The sequence below is a fragment of the Dendrobates tinctorius genome, unplaced genomic scaffold (genome assembly GCF_039654945.1).
Source record: "Dendrobates tinctorius isolate UK_male_01 unplaced genomic scaffold, ASM3965494v1 ptg000039l, whole genome shotgun sequence".
In the NCBI taxonomy this organism is placed as follows: domain Eukaryota; kingdom Metazoa; phylum Chordata; class Amphibia; order Anura; family Dendrobatidae; genus Dendrobates; species Dendrobates tinctorius.
Genome location: NW_027361707.1, coordinates 62,677,439 through 62,692,732, shown reverse-complemented (window position 1 = coordinate 62,692,732; position 15,294 = coordinate 62,677,439). Strand labels below are relative to the sequence as shown.

Here is a 15,294-nt window from a genome sequence, read left to right as displayed (position 1 = left end):
AACCTGGGAAGGACAAGTAAGAGCTCATTCAGATGTACAATTTTTCATGTATGAGAAAAACAGCCTTTGTTTCATCTGTGATTTAATTCAGAGTTTCATCATATCTTCCACAATGTCAAAGTTTCATCTGAGTTTCATCAGTTTTTATCCGATGAGAAAAAAGAAGTTTATTTGCCTTTTCTTATCTAGCAAATGAAGGAGACATTTGAGTGATGTCCGATTTTTTTTTTCACAGACCCACTGTCTTGCATTGCCGAGTTTTATCAGACACTCAGCTCAATATCAGACATGTGTCTGTGATTTTTTCAAGGACTACTCAGCCTGCAAAAAAAATAATTGTACATGTGATTACCTGCATGGAATATACTAAGTACAAGTGCTCTCCATGAAAAACACAGCTAGAACTACTACATAAAAAGTGGATATCTGAATGAGCCTTAAAGCACATTTGTTTTTTAAAGAAGCTACAATTAAAGAACGGTTGGTTTTCTGAAACTGGGAAAGCCCTTTTAGGAATGGAAAATTCAGGGGATTAAAAGAAAAGAATTACTCACATGTGAAATGACTGACAAGGGGTAAGAAATCCTCCTTTCAGTCCATGGAATGTAGCAGAGACATTTCACATAAGTGAGCATGTCTGAGGGGGATTAACCCTTACCTTGTCCATGCAGGATGCACAACACCGAAAACTGACACACAAGCTTGCGGTGGAAGGGAAGGTAAGGATTAGCACACACGCACACACCTGGGAAACTGTGATCCAGCAGTTATGGGTGTCAGTGGTAGAGGACAGTGCTGTGCTTCCATTTAGACAGCACAAATGTCTCCGAGTAATTATCTCCGATAACCCTCACTTAGCAGGTGACTATTTACAAGTTATTGGCAGAAGCTTCTAGGCTAAGGCAGTGTGTACTGTTTCTCACTGATGCTCCAACTAGAGATTCTCTGTTTTGAAGGATCATGGTATCTGCTTCCTTCTTTATGAAGAAACAGCTTCACCAAAAGTAAGACAGCCGTGGCAGTGCTAACATCAAGCTAGCTATTCACCTTTGATTTTCTGCTCTTTCATTGTCTCTGTTTGGGACCACCATTTGACTCTAGTCTAATCCACTATCTTTCCGATTACTCTTTCTGCTCTTTTCAGTCTACAGAAACTGCTATTACTAAAGTTAATAATGATCTTGTTATGATTGTGACATCAGAACATAAGCAAAACATGGATAGCACAGATCCAGGAACATTTCCACTACAGCACCGGGCATCGGCTGGTCAGGTCCAGAACTCGCTGGTGGGACCGTAACCGGGTAAACAGAGCTGGAGACTCCCTGAAACCACGGAGGAGGAATCCATCCAGGAACAAGAGTGGGACCGGCTCAAGAGCACAACTTGGACCACCGGAACCTCGGACTGGACATCTGGACACAGGCTCGACATCGGAACACGGACAGATATCCAGACTCTGGCAGGACATCTGGACTCAGGCGGGACATCGGAACACGGATGGGACATCAGAACACAGACTGGACATTCTAATATGGACTGGACATCGGAACATGGACTGGACATCAGGGCACAAGCCGGACATCAGGTAATCAGGAAGGACATCTAGACATCAGGACATCAAGGCACTAGGTGGACATCAGGTCTCAGAAGTACATCTGGACATCAGGCGGACATCAGAACTCAGATCTCAGATAGAACATCAGAACACTGGTATCGGACTCCGGACATCTGGCAGCGATCTACAGGCTCCGGACATCAGGCTGTGGACAAGAGGCCGCAGTCATCAGCCTCCGGACATCTGGCAAGAATCGGCAGGCTCTAGGCATCGGTCAGGGAAGGATAGGAACCAGACATCTGGTGGAGGACGTCAGGCACCGGACATCTGGAATTGGTCGTCAAACACCGGACATCAGGCCACGGTCATCAGGATCCGGACAAGAGGCCACGGTCATCGGGCTACGAACATCTGGCAGCGACCTAAAAAGGAACTCAAGCTGTCTGGTACGAGCCCAGCCGGGTTGGACTGGAACCGACCGGGGATTGCACGGAATAGCAAGCTGAGCACAGAGTAGCAGAAACTGAGCAGACACACTGGACTCCTACTTCCAAGATGAACCCAGGTTGTATCATAGAAAGTCAGTTAACAAAGAGTCACAGTTACTGGGCACAGGGTTCAAGATGCAGAATGACTTCAGGAACATTACACAGCAGGAAACAGGACTAGGACTTCATAACACAGCAGGAATCAGGACTAGTACTTCATAACACAGCAGGATTCAGGACAAGGACTTTGGTACCAACACACAAACAGGATAAGTCCAGGAACTCAGACATCAACTGTCCCAAAGCTGATAACATACTGAACAGAAATGGATCTGGGTACTTTGCCCCCAGAGCAGGCGAATGACAGGCATCAGCTCACCTAGAACTGCAGGCAGGCAGGACAGGTGCTGAAAATCAAACAGACATAGCAAGACTCAGAAACTTGATGAGATGCTCTGGCAATGACCCACAGGGCAGGGAAACTTTATATAGGAGCTGCCTCACAGCGATAGGCTGGAGCAGCAATTCTAGCACACACCTGTTCCTCATAAAAGCAGGGGAGGTGTGGCCGTGTGCACCCTAAGCACAGCCAGACACAAATCAGCATTGCAAAGGACACCTGGCAGCGGCTGCAAGCCTGAACACATGTGGTAAGTCATGCACAACTGCAGAGGACCTTACAACCTGCGGATATCTTTCCACAGCGGCAACCAGGGACCACACAAGTTGGTGGTCATGCAGCGCAGTGGAGCCACACACGCATGTGAGACTACACAGCGGAGCCAGGAACTGAGCAGCATCCACACAGGTAACTGGCAACAGTATTCCAGCTCATTAGAGGTAAAGGAGCCAAGGGTTAAAGTAGAGATATGCACAGTAATGCTGGGTAAACAGAGTACAAACACAGCGGCGTTACAGATCTGCCAACATCTAAATGGTCTTTACTCACTTTTCTTTCTCCTAGATCGCTAAGCAGCATTTCATAACATTAATCACCATCTCCTACTCAATATGCTCCACTATCAGACTCAAGGACACTGCAAGCTCTTGGTTCTCTTCTTACCTCTCCGACCTCTACTTAAGTGTTTCTTTTGCTTGTTCTTCTCATCTTCTGCTTCACTGTCAATGTTCCTCAGGGTTTAGTCCTAGGTCCCATCCTCTTTTCTTTTTACATCACCCCTCTTAGTAAATCATCAGCAGATTTGGTTTCAGTACCATCTCTTTGGTGATGACACACAATTATAAACATCTTATCCTGACATCACAACTGCATTTCTGGAAAATACTATTGATTATCTGCCTGACGTAATTTCCTCCCTCGCTCTGAAACTGAATATGCTGAAAACTCAAATTTTATGTTTCCTATCTCTACTAATTAACCAAAATCTGAAATTGGCATTTCTGTGGATGATGCTACCATAACTCCTAAGGCCTCTTTCACACTTCAGTTTTTTGCATCAGTTGAAATCCGCCAAAAAGGCAGACAAGCGGATCCGTTCTCAACTGATGTGAACGGATGGCACAGGATCCGTTTTCAGACAGATCCTGAAAATGAGGAATTTTAAAGGAAACGCTGGCCGGGACAAGGAGAGAGAGAGAGAGAGAGAGAGAGAATTTTTTTTTTTTTGTCCGGCACCCAGACAGAATTTCGAGTTAAATTAGTGTCTGGAGGATCCGCCAGAAAAAAAAACGTTGCAAGCTCCGTTTTCAAATCTTTGAGGATGGTGACGGACAGCAACTTTTGGCGGATCCGCAAAAAAACGGATGCAACGGACGGCAATCCGTCACAATCCGCCAGTAATAGAAGTCAATGGGGAAAAAAACGGATCCTCAAAAGAAAATTGAGGATCCGTTTTTTTCAAAACCTGGCGGATTGTGACTGATTGTAAAAAACTGAAGTGTGAAAGAGGCCTAAGCAGCGCCTTCATTCTCTTTGGATTGTATTTGACTTGGAGCTTTCCTTCACCCCCTATATCTAACTCTTTTCTTGCTCATGTCACCTGAACCTCAAAAACACCTTGAAAATGTGTAATTTTCTTAACTTTAACACTGCAAAACGTTTTACTGTTTCATTTTCATCTCGACTACTGCAACTCTCTATTAATCAGGATTTCTCATATAAAATTTCCTCCTCTCCAATGTATTCTGAATGCATCATCTAGGGTCATATTTCTATCCTGCCATTAGATCAATGCCTCTACACTGTGCCAGTCATTGCACTGGTTGTCCATTTGCTACAGAGTACAATGTAAACTCCTCTTGTTTGAATTGTTGAATAATGTACTGCTGTGATATGTCAGGCATAGTTTGTGCATGTTCCATTTGGTTTGAAAAGTACTGTGGAATATGTTGGTATTAGAGGAATACAATAATTTTATTAAATAAGCACTCCCATGAATATTTTTTAAACTAAATGTGTGTAAATGTGTATGATGTGTTATAAACTCACCTATCACCATTTTCTCCAGGATCCAGCACCATTCTTCTCAGTAATGTAATTGCCCTTTATAATCTCAGGGTCATGTTGTACTCTGAGTGCCCTGGTAGTGGCTTTTACAATGTAAGCCTATGCAGAAAGAAGCTTCATAGATTTACATTTGAAAGAAATTTTCGACTCATGCATAGTGAGACTGCTAGTCTTAATTGTGGTGATATCACTGGAGAAAGTAGCGGCACAGTGGATCCCAAAGAAAGTCATTGTAGGTAAGTATATCAATACATACAATACATACCATACACAAATACCCAAATTTAAGGAAAACAAAATATTCATGCGAGTGCTTATTTAATCTTATCGTTCTGAGGATGTGAAAATCATTGTGAGGGATTAATTTTCCGGTAGATTTTTGCAGACACCATTCACTCAAAAAAAGGGTCTTCCAAGGTTTTTTGCCACTATACACTATGCTATTTAATAAAAGTGTGTAAATATAATCATTAAGTCTATGTATTTGATATATGAACTAAATTAACATCCAAGACTTCACTCACATATGAGTATTAGAAATCGCTCGGATGCTCATCTCGAAAAGTTGAATCAGTTTTATGCATATGTCATTTCATATATGTTATGGAAGTTCTGTGTGAGTGTGCCATTTTATTTTCTCTCCTAGCATCTGAATGACATGCATATGATATCTCTATGCTAAGTGTTTTTAACATCATCTTTTACATACTATATTACTCTATGTAACCTAAAACTAGAAAGATACATACAAAAATGAAGGCAGCACTCCCAAAATAGAAAATTGGAAAAATGTAATAGTTGACAGTAACAGCTGTCATTATGGGCTATTATATTTTACTATCTTTCCATTTTGGGAGTGCTGCTTTCATTTTTCTAAATATATTGGAGAATTTGTATATGCCGGAGAGGCTCTGCACCCCTGCCCCCTCGCCTCCCTTTTTTTTTTGCCAGTGCTGCCTTGATTTTTTTGAATTTTGATAGATAATTTTGCAACCACCCTACATATTATAACCTTGCACCTATTGGTGCATTTAATGTGGAGTTCATTGCACAGCTTCTTACTAGTGATGAGCGAGCACTAAAATACCCAATGTAAGTCTATGGGAGAACCAAGCATTTTTACCGCGATTCCCCCGGGGGTCATTTTAAGGTCTAAAAATGTATGAAAATGATGTTCCCATCATGGCAAATGACACTGGAAGCATTTCTGACTCCTAGGTCACAGCTGTAAACAATGTTGTCAGAGTTTCATGACTGCAGCCGCAGATGCGGCCCAGCAGGCATCTCCACGCCAACGGCGAGGGGGCAGGCGTCCCCCGGGGATGCAATATGGACCCTCCATACCACAGAGGGGGATCCAGGCTTACCCGAACTAGGGAAGGGCAGCGACCGGGATACTGTGGCAGCTGAGCATATGGACAAGGACATGTAGGACTTGATGACACCGCACAACTTCAGGTATAAATAAAGTTTACTTAAAGTAAAGTCACAGTACATAGACAAAACCAGGACACACAAGGTCATCAGGACATCAGGACACACGAGGTCATCAGGACATCAGGACACACGAGGTCATCAGGACATCAGGACACACAAGGTCATCAGGACATCAGGACACACGAGGTCATCAGGACATCAGGACACACGAGGTCATCAGGGCATCAGGGTCACCCACAGGACATCAGAGTCACCGGCAGACATCAAACGGGAGTCGTTTGGTTCTGGACATCCAACACGACCTACAGGCACCATTGCAGTCATCCAGCTCCAGGCAGCGGTCATCAGGTTCCAGACTGTGGTCGTCAGGCTCCGGGCATCGAACCTAGGAAGGAACTTAAGCGTGATGGTGCTAACACCGCAGGATTGCTGGGCCTGCATGGAGCTAGCACAGCATAGTAGATGCTCAGCAGGAACACCGCCTCTAGGACAGGTTAAATTTAGACAGGGTCAGGTACGGGTTAGGTACATGATCAGGCCCAGATATACCGCCTCCAGGGCAGGGCGAGGGAACAGGACAAAGCAGGAATCAACAGGACAAAACCGTTGGCACATCCCTGTAATATTTTGGTGGTGCACAAGTAGGATCCCAATCCGTGACTAGTTGTATACAAAAACTTGGCACACACTTGTGAATTCTAATGCAAAACGTGATTTGTTTAATAAAGTACAGTACATACATACAGACGTTTCGGTCTATGACCTTCATCAGTGTACTGTGGGCAGGAAACGTAAAATAAATACAAAAATAAAATAAACATGAATACAAATAAAGTATATACAAAAAACTGGGTTGCTAAATCAGAGTCAAACATAGTCATATTGTTCTATGCCCAGCTAGTACAACCTTACGGTATGTGTCACTCTTTTTTACTTAGTAGATCTTGTTTTTCACCATTATTCCCTCTGACTGTACACATATGTGCATTAATGATTTTGATGTCTCTGCATATGACTATGTTTGACTCTGATTTAGCAACCCAGTTTTTTGTATATACTTTATTTGTATTCATGTTTATTTTATTTTTGTATTTATTTTACGTTTCCTGCCCACAGTACACTGATGAAGGTCATAGACCGAAACGTCTGTATGTATGTACTGTACCTTATTAAACAAATCACGTCAAAGCAGGAATCAAGGCAGGGAATTTGGTACCATAACCGAGACAGACGAGGTCCACAGACACGAGACACACATGCAAAGTCCAGGAGCTTTGTGAGTAGCTCTGACACCGCCCATAGGGCAGAGTCAGTTTATAAAGGAGCTGCCCCTCAGCAATTGGCTGGGGACAGCATTTCAAGTACACACACTAACCCTGATAAAAGCAGGGAAGGTGTGGCTGCGCACGCCCTAAGCTCACACAGAAACCATTGCAGTACAATCAGTGCAGAAACTGCAGCTTAGAGCACCTGGCCATGGCTGCCAGCCAAGACACACGTGGAAAGTCATGCACCAGCTGCAAATGACCTCACAATCCATGAACAGCTTCCACAGCGGCAACCAGGGACCACACATGTAAATGGTCAAGCAACAGAGCAAAGACCTAACACCACATGTGCAGCTACGCAGCAGAGCAGGGAACTGAGCAGGCTCCATACAGGTAACAACCAGCAGTATCCCAGCTCCATTAGGGGGAAAGAAGCAAGGGGTTAAAGCAAAAAACATGCATTTTCACGCCGACAACCAAATACAAACAGAACGGCGTGACAACGCCATTTTTATATGTGCACCAAAAAACATACAAAAACGAAAGCGAAATGGATTTTGCTGGGAAATATGTTAAGGAACATCCTTTCCAGGTTAATGACTTGTATATAAGGCAAAATAATTAACCCAAAACAAAAATGTTCCTCCCCACTAGGGCAATGTTCACATGCAGCGTTTTTGAAGCCTATTTCAACTTTAGCATTGCTTTCAACCAATACAAATGCATTCACTGGGAAATATTATTGCAACATTTAGCAACCCTAGCTGGCCATGTGGTGTGTGACATATAAGCAGACACATCTTCTTTCATTTCTGAAGGAGGGACTCTTAAAGTCACAGAGCCTATTTTTAGAGGGCCATAAGGCGGCAATAATATTCTTAAAGGGCTATTATTAAACAGTGGGTCTCCTATACTGTTATTGCCTTTGCAGTGAGTGGATGGGCTGCCAAGAATTACGACGCACCCCAATACCCCTTTCATGAGAGGTACAGGAGGGCTTCCTGAAAAAATGCATTGAATACAAGGCATGGCCTTCCTCAAAGTTACATGCACCCCAATAAACTTTTGAAGCCACGTACTGGATGGACATAGGAAAATCCACTTCACATTATTCATTTTGCACTCCCATAATGTTTTCTTATGCATTGACTGCAAGGCCTGCCCTGCTACCAAGTCATATGCACCCCAATAAGCCTTTGATCACAGGCACTGGATGGGCACAGGAAAACCCACTTCACATTCTTCAGTTTGTCCTGCCATACTGTTTCCTTATGCATTGAATGCAAGGGCCACCTTGACCCAAATTTGCACGTACGCCAATCCCCCCTTGAAAGAAACATGGAGGAGGGCCTCATTAAAAAATATTCCCAATTTAAAGGAGCGGGTCTCCTAGAGTTGTACATACACTAAGTGTATGAGCTGGCAAACATTTTCCCCTGTGGTGTAAACCTCAATTTTTCATAATTATGTTACAGCCAGCATAACCACCCACCCTTGTTAGGATTTTTGTAATGGCTGTAGCAGCACAGAACACGTTAACGCTGGTGATCTAATGGTGGCAGATGATGAGACGTGGAGGAAGGCCTGATTAAAAACTATGCCCAATTTAAAGGAGCGGGTCTCCTAGACTTGTAATGCCCATACACTTAGGCTGGCAAACATTTTCCCCTGTGGGGTACACCTAAACCTTTTTCATAACAATTATTTTATGGCCAGCATAACCACTCACCCTTGCTAAGAATTCAACACTGGCTGTAGCAGCACGGAACACATTAACTCTTGTGATCTAGTGGCGGTGGAGATGAGATGTGGAGGAAGACCTCATTAAAAAATATGCCCAATTTAAAAGAGCGGGTCACCTAGACTTGTAACGCCCATACACTTAGGTTGGCAAGCAATTTTACCTGTGGGGTACACCTCAACCTTTTTCATAACAATTATTTTACAGCCAGCATAACCACTCACCCTTGTAAAGAATTTTACACTGGCTGTACAGCACAGAACACGTTAACCCTGGTGATCTAGTGGCAGCGGATGATGAGACATGGAGGAAGGCTTGATTAAAAAATATGCCAAATTTAAATGAGTGGATCTCCTAGACTTGTAATGCCCATACAGTAATTGTATGGGCTGACAAACATTTCCCCGTGAGGGGGTAGATATTTTTTAAATTTGGTGATGAGCATGATAACAAACTTGACAAAAACTAGAGTTTCTGGAGCATGACGGAATACGTTCACCATGGAGTTCTAGTGGTGGCAGATGGTGAGGATGAGGAGTAGAAGGACACCAAATAGCCAAAATCAGGAAACGTATATCCTTGTGTGAGTGTGAAGAGGTGCACGGGAATACACCTCCCAAAAAGACACTATATTGGAGGTTATGTTTCGCTGTCATCATTTGGTGGTGTTGAGAAATTTGGCCCAATCCAGCCCTTGTTCATTTTTATAAGAGTCAGCCTGTCTGCATTTTCCATTGACAGGTGAATGCGCTTATCTGTAATAATTCCACCAGCGGCACTAAAAACCCGCTCTGACAAAACGCTAGTGGCAGGGCAGACCAGGACCTTCAAAGCATAGACAGCCAGTTCATGCCATGTGTCCAGTTAGGATACCCAATAATTAAAAGGAACAGAGGAATCACGAAGGACGTTGATAAGGCCAGCAAGGTACTTGCTCATCATCTTAAAAAACATTCCATTCCTTGTGACATTACCCCATGTCTCAGGGCCAGGGCGATGGGAGGGTCTGAGAAAACTGTTCCAGAACTTTGCCAGTGTTCCCCTGCCTCTGCTGGATTGAAGTTGTGTCTCTCTCGCCTGTACTTCATGGTTGTCCAACGAACTGTTATGTCTGCTGCCAGTGTTTTAAGAGGGAAATTTTTTTAATAAATCTGCAACAATGGCCCTCTCATACTGCATCATTTTAGCACACCTTACTGCCTCTGGAACAAAAGATTTAAAGTTCTCCTTGTAGCGTGGGTCTAAAAGTGTCTCTACCCAGTAATGACTGTCACTCAAAATTTTTACAATACATTGGTCACGGGAAAGGCAGCGCAACATAAAATCAGCCATGCGTGCCAGACTGGTAACAGGCAAGCCTTCCATGTCATCACCAACAGGACGACTGACTAAGGTGTTCTCCTCCTCCTCTTCCTCCTCCTCCCTATCCTCTGGCCACCCACGCTGAACAGATGGTATGCCAGTTGTGCATGTAGTACCGTCTATAGCGCATGAAAGTAGCTCCTGCTCTTCCTCCTCCTCCTCTTTCTCATTCTCAACCAAAACACCTGTTGACAATCACTCTGTATGGTTCCTTGCTCCATGTCCTCGTGCTCCAGCTGCAATGCATCCTCTTTCATTGTGAGCAGAGAGCTTTTCAGAATGCAGAAAAGCAGGATGGTGACACTTATTATGGCATCAACACCGCTCACCATTTTGGTGGACTCCTCAAAGTTTTGGAGGATGTTACATATGTCTGACATCCATGTCCAATCCTGAGGTCTTATGTGTGGAGTCAAACCTGAATAAAAATGGCCTTGTTGATGCTGGTATTTGTCAACTGCCCTCTTCTGCTCACAAATCCTTTCCAATATATACAGTGTAGAGTTCCAATGCGTGGGGACATCACACACCAGTCGGTGAGCTGGAAGCTGCAATAGCTGCTGAAGCACGGTAAGGGTGGCTGAAGCTGTAGCTGACTTTCTAAAATGGGCACAAAGGCGGCATACATTCACAAGCAGACCTGGCAGCTCCTGGTAGCTTTTTAGAAAATGTTGAAAAATGAGGTTAAGCACATTGGCCAGGCATGGTACGTGTGTCAGTTCGCCTCACCTCAAAGCTGCCACCAGGTTCCTGTCATTGTCACACACAACCATGCCTGGCTGGAGTTTCAGTGGTGTCAGCCACAGATCTTCCTGCTGTTTCAGAGCTGTCAACATCTCTTCAGCATTGTGCGGTTTGTCACCTAAGTCTATTAGCTTCAGCACAGCCTGTTGCTGCTTGGCCTTGGCAGTGCTGCAGTGCTTGTGACTGATGTGCTCATTTCAGAGGTGGAGGCTGAAGAGAAGGAGGACGTGCAGGAGATGTACACTGTGGGGGCAACCCTGATTGACGTAAGGCCCACAATCTTAGGAGTCAGGAGCACATGTTCCATCCCAAGATCTGACTGGGTCCCGGCTTCCATTATGTTAACCTAGTGTGCCATCAGTGAGATGTACTGTCCTTGGTCACAAGTACTTGTCCAGGTGCCCGTGGTTAGGTGTACTTTCCCAGTAACTGCATTGTTTAGGACGTGGGTATTGTTGTGGGACATGTGCTTGTGTAATGCCAGTATGGCACAGTGGAAGAAACAGTGGTGGCTGGGGACTAAGTACCTTGGGATGGCTGCCACCATTAGGTTGCAGAAAGCTTCCATCTCCATGAGCCTAAAAGGCAACATTCTGAGCGCAAGCAGACGAGAAATGAGTGAATTTAGTACTTTGGCCTGTGGGGCATTGTCTGCATATTTCTGCTTACGTTCCTGTGACTGGGATATGGACAACGGAAGGCTGTGCTGGGACAAGTGCCTGAATGTGCTTGATGATGGTGCTATTTGACTGTTGGCAACGGCAGGAGCAGGGCAGGAGGCATCTTCGCATTCACCGTGGACAGGGAATTGGCTTGCATTCACAACAGTGAAAGAAACAGTGGTGTCACTCGCAGACAATGTTCCTGGAGCATGGGGTTGGGCCCACAAAGTCAGGTGCTTTGCTGCCATGTGCCTGATCATGCTGGTGGATAGGCTGGTAGCTTTGCTACCCCTGCTGATGCTGACATGACAGGTTTTGCAAATGGCCTGTTTGGGGTTATCATAACTTATCAACAGAGTCTTTAAAAAAATAACCAGACTCGGGGAGACCTAATAGTTGGACTGGCAACTTCCATCATGTTGGTGTTACGGGGAATGGTTGCCCGCCTTCTGTCTGCAGCCACCACACTGCTTCTTCCTGCCTAAAGGGGTGCTATGCCTCCTTCCCCCTGTGTGCTGCTATCCTCACTCTGCATGTCCTCCTGCCAGGTTGGATCAGTTACTATATCATCCACCACCTCATCTTCCACTTCCGCACCCTGGTTCTCCACCTGACTTTTTGGCAATTGTGTCTCATCATTGTCCACCTCTTGTGACCGTAGCTGCTCAAAAATTTGTGCATCGCTACATGGAATGTCATCTTGTCCCACTTCAAATGGAGCAGGCGAGAGGCACAAATCTATAAATGGAAAACTTAACAAGTCTTCGGAGTGTCCGAGTGTGGGATCAGTTGCCTCAGGGCACTCAGAGTGGTGGGAGGAAGGAGGATCAGGGTGAGGAATATGCGGGCCAGATTCACGGCTACTCAAACTTGACCATGAGGAAGACAGAGTGCTGATGGTGGTGGATAAGTAACTGGAAGTATTATCCGCTATCCAACCAACAACCTTTTCACACTGCTCTGGCTTCAGTAGTGCTGTTTGCTGCGGTCTCCTAGGACTTTGGACTCTAAGCTAGAAGACTCTTCAGCTAGAAGATGTGGGTGTTTTTGGTGACCCAATTTCAGCTTGCCAATGGTCTCGGCCTCGGCCTCGGCATGCACCATCTCTATCACATCCACTTCCCCGTCCCTTGCCATGAGCCTTGCCTATTGTAACTGGACTAGATTATTTACGTTCACTCACTACAAATGGCTGAATTGGGAGCAAACTTGTATGTGATACGTGTGCAGGAAAACCACACTTTAAACTTTCTGGACTGCAGTTAAAAATTTTTTTTTGGTTATCAAATTTGTGTCAATAAGTTCGGTAACAGACTGCAAAAACACTAGAATATGTAGACCTAAAATGTCCCAATTTTTTGTACAGATAGATGAGGCCTGTCACGGAGATACCATACTGCCAAATATGTGGCATGTTTTTTGTTTTTTTTTAAAAATTCAAAATAGTGCTGTATATAACTAGAGTGACAGACAGCAAAAAATGGAATTTAGGCCTAAAATGCCCAATTTTTTAGCACACGGATGTATGAGGTGTGTCACAGATATACCACACTGTAAAATACATGGCCTGTATTTATTTATTTTTTGTTCAGCAAACTGGTGTCAAGAAATAGTGTAAGACACTCAAAAAAATTTCTACTCTACTGTACTACAAAAAAATGAAAGATTTCTCTGCGCACTCAAAAGTGATTTTTGGGACCCCTTTAAAATTGCTGGATTTTCATGCTGTGCTAGGAAAAGGATCGGGCTGTATTGCGCAGTGTCAAAAAGCAAATGGAGAAAAAAAAGGGCTCTGGATTGTTTTGCAATAAAATAATCTCTATTATCCTGGCAAAAATAAATTTTCCTAGCCAGTTATACCTGGGGCTAGGTGTATCTGGTCAATATATGCTATAGGTAGCAACAGCAGCAGACACTAATGGAATAGACCCTCTTGATGTATGCAACGGTATCTATATACACACATACAGTGCCTACAGGCCTTGCACTGATATGTATAGAGCGACGTACAATTTCCTGCCTACCTAACACTGCAACCTATATACTCCGGAATTAGTCCTTAGAAGGACTGTTGGTTTAGCTGGATTTGAGCAGTTTAGGATGGTAGACCTGACTAATAAATCCCCAAATCTGACCCTATCTCAGCAGCAGCTTTCCCTACACTGTCTCAATCCAGAGTTGAATGCGCTGAGCAGGGCGGCGTCCAGTCTCTTATACCCCTGATGAGGCTGTGCGGCCAGCTATTCACTGCAAGGCCACAACAAAGATGGCTGCGGTGTTACAGTGCCTGGTAGACAATCCCTGCATGGTGATTGGGTCTCTAAAGACCGCCAAAAATGCTGGGTGGAGACACGAGTTCTCCCCGAGTAATCCTGGAAATGCTCAGTGCTTGCTGAGTACACTGAGTACAGTGATACTTGGGTGAGTAACAAGTAGTTTAGAGCATGTTCGCTCATCACTACTTCTTACACTTAAATAAAAAAGAAAACATCCAGCCCATGAGTGGCAGCGCTTCCTAGAACTCACATCCAAAGATGATATTTTGAATTTTTTGTTTTTTATTATTTGATAGGAGGAGATACAACATGTTTCGAATATAGTATATATCCTTCTTCAGGTATCATAAAAACACAATACAATTCCTACTAGTAAAAATTCAATCACACGTATATATATAGTGGCAAACTGTTTAACCCAGCTTCAAGAACTTTATTTGGGGTGTGGGCCAGGTTCAGGAGCACACCCACTAATTAGTTCAGCTTTTCAAACCACATTCTGATCAACATGAATGCAAAAAGATAGTTAAAAGAGAGAGAGAAAAAAACTTTTCAAAAAGTAAAAAAAGGGAAAAAAAGCTTAAAAAACATTTAATTACTCTCTATGTCCATTAAACTATTTGGACATAATGTTCCCAAATGATATATCCAAAACGTTTCTTTTTGGTTTAAAAGAGCATTCCTGTTTGTAACACCAGAGGGTATCTGCTCCACCGGAGTTACTTTTATGTAGAAAAATGTTATTATGTTTAATTAGCAAATGCCTCGAAAGACTATGCTTCAAAAAAGCCATTTTTTGCTCTATTTCTGTGTCCATTAATGGGGGACCATAGTGTATGCATAGTGCGTCCCACATATTGCAAATCGCAACTGCAAGTGATGACATATACAACACAAAAACTACTACAGGTGAGTCTTTGTGGGATCTCAAAAACATCCTCGGTGCTATTGCATTTAATAATTTTAGCCCCATGATCTAGGATCCCACAGGTCAAACATTTTTGGAGTTCCTTTTAAAAACTCCAGTTTCTTGAACACTACATAAAATTTGATTAAAATTTTTGTTTTTTCTTTTTAAATCTAACAAGTTTTAAATTTACTAGGGCCACCACATTTTGCAAAGTTTTCCCCCTTCTATATGAAATCCCTGGTTTATCAGGGAGATATTTTCCCAAAACAGCGTCACGTTTCAAGATATACCAATATTTTGAAAGCACACTTCTTTTAACTTTATTTCCCCTATTGAATATAGTCACAAAATTCAATTTCCAGTGGTCATCACTTTTTTCCT

At 43.5% G+C, this 15,294-nt stretch overlaps 1 protein-coding gene across 1 annotated transcript in view; it reads left to right on the top strand.

The window, feature by feature from the left end:
• The first annotated feature begins 665 nt into the window (after positions 1-665).
• LOC141088385 (uncharacterized) overlaps positions 666-15,294 on the top strand; it is a 70,147-nt gene continuing 55,518 nt past the window's right edge. The window contains exons 1-2 of the mRNA XM_073574399.1: positions 666-719; positions 1,145-1,288. Of these exons, the coding sequence (XP_073430500.1) occupies positions 666-719; positions 1,145-1,288 (198 nt within the window). The remainder of the gene's footprint in view (positions 720-1,144; positions 1,289-15,294) is intronic.